At 51.1% G+C, this 11,942-nt stretch overlaps 1 protein-coding gene across 4 annotated transcripts in view; it reads right to left on the minus strand.

The window, feature by feature from the left end:
• Clmn (calmin) overlaps nt 1–11,874 on the minus strand; it is a 100,272-nt gene extending 88,398 nt beyond the window's left edge. For 3 of the 4 annotated variants that reach the window (XR_015621821.1, XR_015621822.1, XM_087552908.1), the window contains exon 1: nt 11,635–11,874. Coding sequence is in view for 2 of the 4 variants with exons in the window: in XM_087552908.1 (XP_087409034.1) it covers nt 11,635–11,716 (82 nt within the window). In the remaining 2 variants the exon portion in view is untranslated. 4 annotated transcript variants of the gene reach the window in all.
• Between the last annotated feature and the right edge of the window lie 68 nt (nt 11,875–11,942).

The following is an 11,942-nucleotide window of genomic DNA, read 5'->3' on the forward strand; positions in this document are numbered from 1 at the left end:
CTCCGAAAAAAAGAACCAAAAAAAAAAAAAAAAAAAAAAAAAAAAAAGGAGGAGGGAGCCCTTGAAGACTCAGTGGGGTGGGGCGGAGAAGACAGTGAGGGGATCTGGCATGGCTTAACAGATCCTGACTGCAGCCTTCGGAGCCCTTCGGGGCCCCAGAGGAAGCGATTGCCAGTCTTGAACAAGATGTTCAGCTAATGTGGCAATCAAGAATTAGAGGAGACCTATTCCCCCAGTTCAAGTTCTCAGACAACACACCGCCCAGGTACCCGTTCTCAGCAAGGATGTGTGCCAGTATCCCCAAGTTGGCACCATTGGAAGTCAGGGAGGCAGTGGAAGGTGGCAGGAGGCATGGTGATATAACCGACAGCCCAGGAGACGGCCAGATCCCAGTCGTGGAGGGTGACAAGTCCAGAGTGGAGCAGACTGAGGCCTTGTATTTACTCAGGCAGTCGGAACCAGGAGACAGAATTTACCCCATGTCCCCACCACAAAAAAAAAGTCATCCAATGCCAAAAGCATTTGTTATTAAATACATAAACCCTTAAGTTAGCACCAAGATTAACATTATTCAAACTCCCAAGAATGCAAAAGGCAGAACAGGCGATCAAGTCCTCTGACAGACTAAGCTTTGAGCTGCACAGACTTACTAGAACACTGAGATCCCACAAAGTGTGTTGGAACTCGATCAGGAAGTAGGAGGTCGAGGACCACAGAACAGGAGCAGAGCCACCCATGCCTACATTTCTTAGGAATCGGAGCTTAAGACTGAGGGAGTCAAGATGAAGTCGTGCACGCATTTGATTCAGCGACAGAGGGAAATATCAAAACCACCAGCTTAAAAAAGAATGTCAAAATGAATTGTCCAAGGAGAGGGCAGTGGGGGAGGGGCTGAGGGGAGAGAGAACAGGGCGAAGGCGTGAGACCTCAGGATGTTCTAACAGGCAGGAGACCTGGGGATGTGTCCCCTTTCACCAAGCATCAATAGGCTCATCTGTTCATATGTTCAGACACAAATACAGCACTCTAGTGCCAAGCCTGACACAGATTCTAGTCAAGCCAACAAACTGAAAGCCACCACCGCCAAGACAGATCCAAGGGCAGCAGTGCTGACCTGGGCCATCTCACCCATGACCTTTATCTGATCCCCTCTGCTCCTCTTCATTTTTTTAGCAGAGTTGAGATATCTCATGGTACATGTGCTCCTGAGAACCCCTGTGAGGTCATTACCAGGTGACAGTGGGTGGGCTAGGTGGGCTGTCTGTGCCCAAGGCCCTCGGCTCGGATTTGGAAAGTGTGTGGGTTTGTTTCGGATCAAGTTCCAATTAGACAGGCGTTCCCTCCTGCACGGGCCTCAGTCTATGTGTCTGTAGAGTGGGGCCATAAGACCAACCTCAGAAGGTGACATCAGAATGAAATGGCATAAATAGGAGACACTGCAGGCTTTACAATCTGTCATCACTACACAGAGTAAAAGACAGTCCCCGTGGCCACCTCAAGTCACTCTAACCGTCTTTCAGAGTATAAGAATCATATTCTCCAGCTTCTTAAACTGGGAGCCCTGTCCCCACACTTCTCAGCTGCCCCGCGATTACCATCCAGGAACTATGGACTGAGAGCTTGGCCTTCTGTCTTGTTAGTTGGAGTTACTGGTGTATAAGTGACAATGAGCTTTGTCCAGTCCTAAGAGGCAGGTGGCGAGCCCACCTGAGGCGGTGACTTCTTGCCCAGTATCATTTGCTATTTGATCAACTCATCCTTGATACGTGGCCAAGTCTCCATACTTCCTCCCAGCCTCCTCTTAGAGCGTCCGCCCTAGCCCCATCTTTGCAGACTTCACTCTGATTTCTGATTTGTGCTCTCAAAAGCCCAGCAGCCAACACTCTGGGTCTTGCTTGGCCCTTCAGTGGTGCCATCTACACTTTTCAGGTACAAATACCATCATGGGGCAGAGCATCCCATGGAGGAATGCCACTTGCTGACTCACCCCAGCTCATGCTTAGCTTTCTTACACAGCCCAGGACCACCTGCCTAGGGATGGTGCCGCCCACAGTGGACTGGACCCTCACACATCAGATTATCAGTCAAAATGATTCTCCACAGACTTGCCCAGAGGCCAATCTGACCCAGGCAATTCCTCCAAGGAGGCTTTCCTCTCAGATGACTCTAGGCTATGTGATCTTGTCAAGTTGACAAAGCTAATTAGGACACCACCCTGCACACAACCTGCATGGAACATCAAACATATTACAACAGAGCCCCAAGCTGTCTTCTCTAACTCTGGCTGGACAGTCCCTAAGCCAGCCTGACAACCAAAGAGTCGTCCTAACACATGCTTTTCTGGTATCTTATCATCTCCATGTACATCCCTGCTTAAGCAAACACCACGGAGACAAAAGCAAAGTGTGCTTAGCAATGTTCGTGAACAGCGCCATAAACTCTCCATGGAGACGACTGTAAAACAAGCTGACCTCTGCTCTAACCAAGGGGAGGAGGCACAGAGACAGGGAGGTGAGCCTGGGAATACTCATGTGGCCATGGCTAGGCTCCCACACAAGACAGGGTCAGATGTCATTTTCTGGGAATGGAAATCCCTGGAAACTAGGGACGGTACTGTCTAGACTGGGGACTGGGAATGTTTTTTGGTTTTTTTTTTTTTTTTTTTGGTTCTTTTTTTCGGAGCTGGGGACCAAACCCAGGGCCTTGCACTTCCAAGGCAAGCGCTCTACCACTGAGCTAAATCCCCAACCCCAGGGATGTTTTAAAATAGTATATATTCATTGCCTAAAATGCTGGGTTTCATCACATTTCTATATATGTTTACCAAGTACTTTGATGCTATTCATACCTACTTCCTTCTCTTGCCCCCACTCCCCCCATCTTGCTAGTTACCTTCCTCTTCCTGGGTAGACTCTCTCCTACTTTCATGGTGTGTGGGTGTGTGTGCATGTGTGCATGTGTGTATATGTATGTATGTGAGTGTGTGTGGTGTATATGTGTGAGTGTGCGTGCATGTGTGTGGTATGTATGCATGTGTGCATGTGTTTGACTATGTATGTGAGCGTGTATGTGTGTGTGTGCATGTGTATGTCTAGTATGTGTGAGTGTATAGTGTGTGTATATGTGATGTGTGTATGTGACTATATGTGAGAGTATGTGTGTGAATGTCTGGTGTGTGTATGTGAGTGTGTATATGTGAGTGTGTGTATGGTGTGTATGTGAATATGTGTTTTGTGTGATGTATGTGAGTGTGTGTGTGTGTGTGTGTGTGTGTGTGTGAAATACATTTTTAATTCTAGATTGCACAGATGACAGAACAGTCAATGTTTGCCCTTCTGAGTCAGGCTTACTTTGTCCAACATGATCTCCAGTTACAACAGTTTTTCTACACATTCTAGCACTTCACTATGGGAAGGGTGAGCATGAGAAACACTGGGGTTCAGTTTATCCAAAGAAGGAGCTTTTCCTTGGGGACAAGAGTGGCTGGTAGAGCAGAGAGATATCCAGAGGGTAAGGTTGAAGGACTGAATCTGCAACAAGTCACAGTCATTCTTCTGGTGGCCGAACTAATCATACAAGGTGCACAGAGGTGTGGCCCACATAGGTTTGGCTCCAGACCCAGGGCCGGCCTGCTCTAGGTGAAGGAGGAAGCAGGAATAATGTCATCTAAATTCAGGTCCCTCCCCATCAAACCAGATCATCTCCACCTGCTGCCCCAGATCCTAACTGGAGTGCTCAGAACTCTGCCTTTTAAGTATGTCATAGCATAGGAGATTAAAAATAGTCTGAAAAGGAGATGAATATAAAGTGGCAAGTGCTCCAGCTGCATGAGAACCCCCCCCCCCAGGAGGGAACAGCAGGAGTGGGTGTGATGTCACCGGGGCTCTATCCAATTCCACCTAGCGCTCTGCAGAAGATGAAGTGGCTTTTGAATGCCCCCAAATCCTCTTTCAGCTTTTCCTCATCCTCAAGCACTCTGGATAATAATCTCCAAGAAGCACCGGGTTGCAGGGCAAACATACAAGGAGGATATGAAGTGCATGGGCCCCTGAGTCCACTGCCCAGCTCCTTGCCTTTCAACCGCAGCTCTTGACTTGACTCAAGTGGGTAAACCCACTTGAATGCACTCCAGACATGCAGTCAGCCCTGTGGTAAGAATGGACAGACAGCCTTACCCACGAGCACTCTATGCTCATCTGGCTGGGAAAACTCTTTCCCTGGGGAGATGTACACAAGCGGCTATCCCTCCTTATGAAGTCCCAAGATCAAACCAAAGGACAATCTCAACCCAAGTCCAATCTGAGGAACCAATGGCTTTATTTCTTTTTTTTTTTTTTTGGTTCTTTTTTTTTTTTTCGGAGCTGGGGACCGAACCCAGGGCCTTGCGCTTCCTAGGTAAGCGCTCTACCACTGAGCTAAATCCCCAGCCCCTTTATTTCTTAACCATAAAGCATACGTGGGTGGTTACCTAGAGGAGCCTGAATCACCCCAAAGCTGCAGGACGGAGGAGCTAGAACCTCAGGTGAGTGTCCAGGAACCACCCCCCCTTCCTATGAAGGAATGTCAACAGTCATTCTTGGGGTCTCCTGCAACAAGTCACAGCCATTCTGAGGAAGATGACAGTTGTTAAGCGCAGAGGAAGCCCTCTAGAACATGGTCCTACGAGTGACGCCCACTTGTCACGCCGAGCCTGGCTTTCAGAAATACAGTCCACACCATCCTACAGAAAGTTCTCCAGGTTGCCATGGTACTGACAGGAAGACTTCGACTCATGCCAATGCTGGACACGAGCTTCCTGTTTTTGTCTCCCCAGGGAAGGCTAGATACCTCACACAGGTGATCAGCTTCCTTGGAGCCCTCAGCGTGCAGCCTGCTTTGGAAGAAAGGTGACTGCGTGTGCCATGGGTGTTAGCATGACATCAAGGCCTCACCTAGAACTGCTTCTAGAGAAAATCTGCTGTGCGGCAGGGAGGAGAAGGCAGGTGTGGCTAGCATGTACCTCAAATCAGAGTCCCTGGGACAACTTGGTGGGTCATGTCCAGGGTAGAGCAATGAAATGACTTGGAAAAACATTTATCTAACAATTGTCATGACTAGCATCTAAATTGGATATATATACATATATATATATGTGTGTGTGTATATATGTGTGTGTGTATATATATGTGTGTGTATATATATACATATATATATATATATAATCGTGAGCGTGTACACACCTTGTTTCTCTTGAATTTTACTGTTTCTACATTCCCCAACTGTACTCTTTTTCTCCACCTGACCAGTGGTAAATATGACCTTCTGGGCGCCTTCATCTTCCCTACTCAGCCATGGATAATATTCCAAATGAATAGCTACATGCAAAACAAAAACAAAACAACAACAACAAAAAAAAAAAACTTTATTTATAAAGCGAGCAGCAGGCCAAATGTAACCTATAGCTAAAGTCATGGAACGCCTGCAGAGCAAGGAGAAAATTGAGCAAACAAAAGGCAAACATACCAGTAAGGAAGAAAAACCCTCAGACTCCCCAAAGGCTGCTTCTACTTCCTCCTATGACAGACATAATCTACCAGGTTTTTTGGTTTTTTTTTTTTTTTTTCAAGACACACCAAGGGACGTGAAAGTAGGTTTCTATGGGAACGGGAGTTCACTTTTAATGGCTCAACCATTATAAAGACAATCGCTTTATTTTTCTTCTTCCCTTCAGACACAGGGTAGGCGTAACCTATGACCTGTTAGGCAGGATTTTGCCCAGAGCTCTGCTGTTCCAATAAAATATGAAACGCCACAGTGTTCTGCAGGCCAACAGGGCACTTCATGCAAGCCAAGCCTCTTGGGTAAGAGGCACTTCCCTAGAATGGCTGATCTGGTCCCATGTTCTGCCTTCCCCAGGAGGCTATGGTGCCATCGGCAGCTTGGCTGTTCTGAGAACAGGCCCCTCTGACCGCCAGCTTCCTGTGTTCAGTCCTCTACATCTCTCCATTACCAACCCCCCCTCCAGGGGAGGGCTTGCCTCTAGCCATAAGCACTCCATTTTCAAAATGGGTTCTGCCTCCTCCCCCAGCACTCTGGTTCTGGGTGCACACGTTAGACCGGGGTCTCCGTTTGCCTGAATTACTAACCTCCCAGTCAGGGCAAACCAAGAATGCCCACCATTTACTGATGTGTGCCTTATCTATAGAAAACCTGTGAACTGCAGCCTTTTCTGCTGGGCCCCGGGGGTGGAAATGCATCTCTGGCATTTGAATGTGAAAAGAATCCAGGAACACAGCCAGCAGAGCTGCGTGGAGCCCAGAGCCACACGTGGGCAGCCCACGGCCAGTGTGCCACAGGCTAGAATGCAAATGGCTTCAGGCAGATAAACAATGCCTGGACCCAGCCTCTCTTGACACCACCTTCCAGGGGTAACTTAGAGCCCCCAGTAAAGCAACTCCTACTTTACCAAGGAGAAAACTAAGGAAGTGCAGGCAAAAGATTTATTTCCCTGGGCCCTGCAGTCAGTTAGCCACAATATCAGAGCCTCGACTCTGACCGTCAGCCTCCCAGGCCAGGCTGTGTCCCCTAACCACACAAGAAAATGCCCCAAGAAAGACCTTTCCCAGACCAGGAGCTGCAAACCAAGGATGGCTCATAACCTAGGGTCCAACTGAAGAAGAAAAAGACCCATGCCAAGAATCGTGCCTGGGAAACAAGCACACGGGCCCAGGGCCAGGGACCTTGCCAGGCAGCTCTCTAGGGACAAAACTCCACATCTGATTTCCTCCTGGTTTTTAAATGGAACCTTCCAGGGTACTAACTGTGCTGACAGACAGGAGGGGGAGGGGAGTCAGGGGATGGGGTTAGAGGAAGGCTCTTTCCTGGTCTCTTCCCTCTCTGACTTGACCCCAGAACGCAGAACATGGAGAGGTGGGGAGATGAACAGACCACAGCAGATGGCCTCATACCAGACCATCTGTGGTCTGCTGGGGGGCGCCACACCAGCATGCTGGGCCACTCCAGCCTTTTCCTCATCCATAGACTTTGACACTACCCTTCCAGGGCTAGACCTAGCAGCTACCCATGTTGTGGAATGTTGTCCTCTATGCATACTATGACCGCTATGATCTTAATCAGAGCATCATGACCATGCTTCACAAGACAGGGCCTGCGGGTGTTCTCCTGCGGCCATCCCCAACATGCCGGCCACCCTTCTCCCATGTCCTACCTCTGATCCCAACGAGCACACGGTCTCAGGAAGTGCTAGAGAAAATAGGAGGTACAATGTCAACTGAATGGGGACTCCAGCCTTCATGAGCTGCCACCCATGTAAATGGGGGGCAGCTTTGTAGTGATGCAGCTATTTTAGGGTGACCCCTAGTCCTGTACCAGCTCACCCGTGCTTCGGAGAATGAACCCAAGAAACTCACTGTCCCGCCAAGCTCCTTTCAGATGGAATTGTTCCTTCGGCCTGTTGTGAGCATCCTACGTGGGGTGAAGACATGTTGCCTCATGTCTCCTCAGGAAAATTTACAACAACATTAGGTCCCTGCTGCCACTACCAGGTTCAGGAAGCTCTGCCTTAGTCCAGGAACTCCCTGGTGGGCTTAGCAGGGTGGCTGGATGGCAGGTGGTTCAGAGGAGGGAAAGCTAAGCCAAAGCCTAAAAAAGTCACTGGAAAGCCCAAGCAAGCTTGGGAGAGCCTGAGCCCAGGCCCAGGCCACCGAGGAGGAGGAGGAGGAGGAAGAGGGAGGAGGACGAAGAAGCAGTAACAGAGACAAGCATGAATCCTTGAACATACAAACGATGCCCTTTAGACGTCAAACCAAGTAAAGTCTACGGTCATCCTTCAAAGTCCAAATTCAAAGACCCACTTGGGACCTTCACAGTCACCACCAATGAGATTAACCTCTCTACCTGTGTGCTTATACCCAGAGGATGCTTGCCCTCAATGGTCTCACCTGAGTTCAAATACCATCTAGACTTGCAAGTCACATGACCTTGGGGGAGGGGGGGGTTTCTGAGTAAAGGTGGCAATGCCTGTCAGAGAGCACAGCCAGCAGAGCCCAGACAATGGCAGTGATGCTACTGAGCGCCCCTCACAGGAGGGGTGGGACAGCCTGCTGTGTGTCCCAGCCACCTCACCTAGCCCCCTCGGATGGGTGAGTCTAAGACAAGCTGTTTTAGAAAAATCAGGCTAGAAATGATGGCATCGAGTCCTTAAGGTAGCAGAACAGGAGACAGCCCCCCACACAGAAATGACCTACACGCAGCCGCATCAGGGGACTGAGCCCTGACTGTCCTGGTGCCTGAGATGGCATTCACATGGACAAGCAACACAGAAAAACCCGGGGATTGAGAGATATTTACCAGGCTCCTAATGAGCAGGAGCCCACTCAAAGCCTGGCTCCACAGCCCTTGTCCAGAGTGGGTCACTCCTCATCTGGACTCTGAAGCAAAGAGGAAAGGCCGGCAGCACTGTCCTCAGGACAGCAGTCAGCTGAGAGGAGGCACCTGGCCACCTCTAACCTCTATGCCACCTACCATGGCTCTGTAGACTCGAGGGACCAGCAGACCTAGGCTTGGAAGTTCCTCCCATGGATCATTTTCTCCTCTGTGAAAAGGTCAACAGCCCAAGCCACCCCCAATTCCTTGTAAGGGATCCTGTAAGCTTTCACAGGCAGTCTGTGCCAAGGGATGCCATGCTGCACCAGGGAGCCTTGGTGACAAACACCTCGATGGCCATCGTGTGCTTCTGTCTGACAACCTCATCTGCTGCGTGGCTGTTAAGGGAGGAATGGGCCCCTGAGGGAGGCTGGGTTTTCCACATGGCCCACCTGACCTCCCTCCACCCCAGTGTTCCTCTGGGGAAGGTTTTCCATATCACAATCACATTCTGGATTCTAGAATCCCACAGGCCAGGGGGACAGAGACAGAGGTGGAATGTACGGACAGTGTGAGTCAAAGTGCTTCCTGGTAAACATTTGGACACACAGGGAGGAAGGAGCTGACTCCAAGCTGTTCTCTGAAAGGCAGCACACAGGGCCTAACCTCAGTCTGCCTTCATGGCTGACCCCAGAACCACCCGGTGCCAGGGACGGAAGACTCCAATCAGGCTCGATAAACCCAACAGTAGCAGCTGCCTGGGAATGGGTACCAGGAGCCTCCATCCCTCAGATTACAGACCCTTGAAATCCCACTGTCTCCAACTGTGATCCCCTAGACACTGTGACCACCTGTACTGGGAGCAGTCGCAAGCTTATCAAACCCTGAGCCAGGTTCTGCTGGCTTCTCCCACCCACAGCCCACCTAAGCTCAGGCGAGCCAGGGCCTCTGTACACCCCCCCATCTGCTCATCCAGACACATCTGGGCCTCTGACATCCACCAACTGGTTCAGCAGATGCTCTGAGATCAATGTAGAATGCTTTCTGGACTTGAACCTTTAGTTGAGACGTTCTAAGTAGCACAGGAGCAAAACAAGAGCATGTCTGTTAGGCCCCTAATCCAGACAGAGAAACAGAGGGGGGATAGAAAATAAGATCCTTGGCCTGAACTCCATTCTTGCTTTATCTCAGCAACACCAGGCAAAGCAGACAAGTCCTACTCAACAACTGCACAGAACTAATGTTCAAAAATACAGCTGACTTCGCCCAAAGCTGCAAATAACCCAAAGATGAATGGAGATTAGAATGGTGGTATATCCATTCAGTGGAATAGTACTCAGCAGTTAAAAGGAATTGTAGCCACAGTAAAGACGGTGTGGATGGATCTAACATCAAGTTGATGAAAAACGGGCCCTATCAAGAGGACACATTGAACTGCACCATTCAACTTCGTCGGGGTCCAGAGACAAGTTGAACCTACGCGAATTAGAAACAAAGATCAGGATAAAGGTTGCCTTGGAGATGGGTGGGTGAGGTTACTGACTGGGAAGGAAGGTGAGGTAACCATTGAGGGATCTGGGAATCTTTACATAGGTAGCAATTACCTGAGGTGTACCCACAACTAAAAGCATGGTGAGCTTACACTAAATTAGTCTACATTATACATGTGTGTAATACATATGACATTTGAGATACATGATTTGAAGTTTGCCTCTTACTAACAGAATCCATTGCTGTTCAAATTATAACTGACATTTTGCCTAAAAAGTGTGGTAGTCTTGAAGGGAGGAGCTGAGACACCCCCTAAACCTTCAGGACCCATCACAAATCATGCTGGGTAATCCTGTCTCTCTGCCTCACTTCGCTGCATGTTCCTTTGCAAAACTGATCTCTGCAAGAGGGACCTGATCCTACAAGAATAATTGGCTGTGACAAATAGTACATGCTCATTAAAATGCCTAGGGATTGCCTAAGGGACATGAGACACACCAGATCTGACAGCCCCAACTAGATACCATCTCAGCAATGGTATGCTGCCCACCCCAAACCAGATCCGACCTCTCTCCATCACTGAGGCAACAGCCTCCTCCTCCTTTGACACAAATCACAGCAGCTGCACAGGAGCAGAGCCCAGAGCCCAGGGCTGCCCAGAGCTGCTAGTGCCCACTCCCTGAGCCACCCGCTGGCTTCATTTCAGGTCACCTCTGCAGACCTGCACTGTCCTTGCCAAACCTCAGTTGGAGAGGGCCACGTGAGCTCCAAGAAAACATTCTCTCAGGTGTAATGTTTAATCTAGACTCTTCCCCCACCCCCAGCAGGGGCTCCCTGCCCTACTGGCAAAAGGGACACCCACAATCCTCCTGCCCCACCCACTTATGTCCAAACCTCCCAGCTGGATCCTTGCAAATTCAACCTTGGACTCTTCTTCACCCCCAAGTCAGTAGGGGAAGTGGTTAACTCAACCTCACCTGTGCACAGGTCCAGGTGGGTGAGGAAGCCGGAAGTGGACTTATGCCCAATTCTGCAAAGCTCCCATAGGAGAGAGAGGGCAGGAAACACACTCCACCCACAGAGCTTGTGGGCAATGCCTTTTGGGAGCGGGAGGGATGGGTTTCTTTTCCTTAGATCCACCCCCCGCCCCGTCAATGTTTGCTGTTTCCCTACCCAATACTTCCTTTTGAAAGATACTTTCATACTCATAGGTGGCAGAACCATAAAGCCCGTCTGACACACGGGCCACCAGGAGTTTCTTTCATCTTGTCAACCGCCTCAGGCAAGGGGGTTTGGTCCCAGCCCCTCCCCAGTATGTGGGGGGTGGAGAAGGTCTACTGAACCGCAGTTCACTGGGGTACTCAGAGTGCCCCCATCATCCAGAGCCTCTGGGGACGGACGCTATGCCCCACTCCAGGTCCCCAGCCCCATAGGTACTTCGGAAACTGCTTCAAGTCTGGCTTGAGCGCCCAGAACACACAGTGGCACTTTCTCCTAGCCCTGACCTGGGCAACCGCCCCCAAGACTCCACGTACAAACTTCTCTAACTACCGGAGGCAGGAGGAGGGGGTGAGGGTCCACTGCTGGGAATGGGGTGCACACGCGCGCGTGCACACACGCACTCGCGTGCACACACACACACGCCCACGCACCGCCCCACCCCCTGAGCTCTGCAAGCCCGGCGCAGGCCAGCCACATCGGCTCCGGGGCGCACCCGGGACGCAGCGGGGCCCACGCTTGGTGAAGACTGCCCCTCCGGGGAGGCCGGGGCCGCCGTACCTTGCAGGTTCTGCACACGGATGTCGCTGATCTGCCCGATGAGCTCCTCGCGCTGGAACCAGTCCCACTCCTGAGCAGCCATGGAGCGCGCGCGGCGGGCCGGGGCGGCGGGCGGCGGGCGACGAGCGGTGGGCGGCGAGCGCGGGGCTGGTGGGAGGGAGAAGGGCCGGCCCCGCCGCGGGCGGACGGGCTGGCGGGCGGGCGCGGGCGGCGGAGCGGGGCGCCCGGCGCGCGCTCACTGCCCAGCGGGGGCGGGGGCCCCGGGCGGGAGGGAAGAGGGCGGGGCAGGGCGGGAGGAGCCGGCCTCA

The sequence above is a fragment of the Rattus norvegicus genome, chromosome 6 (assembly GCF_021556685.1).
Source record: "Rattus norvegicus strain SHRSP/BbbUtx chromosome 6, alternate assembly SHRSP_T2T, whole genome shotgun sequence".
Taxonomy (NCBI): Eukaryota; Metazoa; Chordata; class Mammalia; order Rodentia; family Muridae; genus Rattus; species Rattus norvegicus.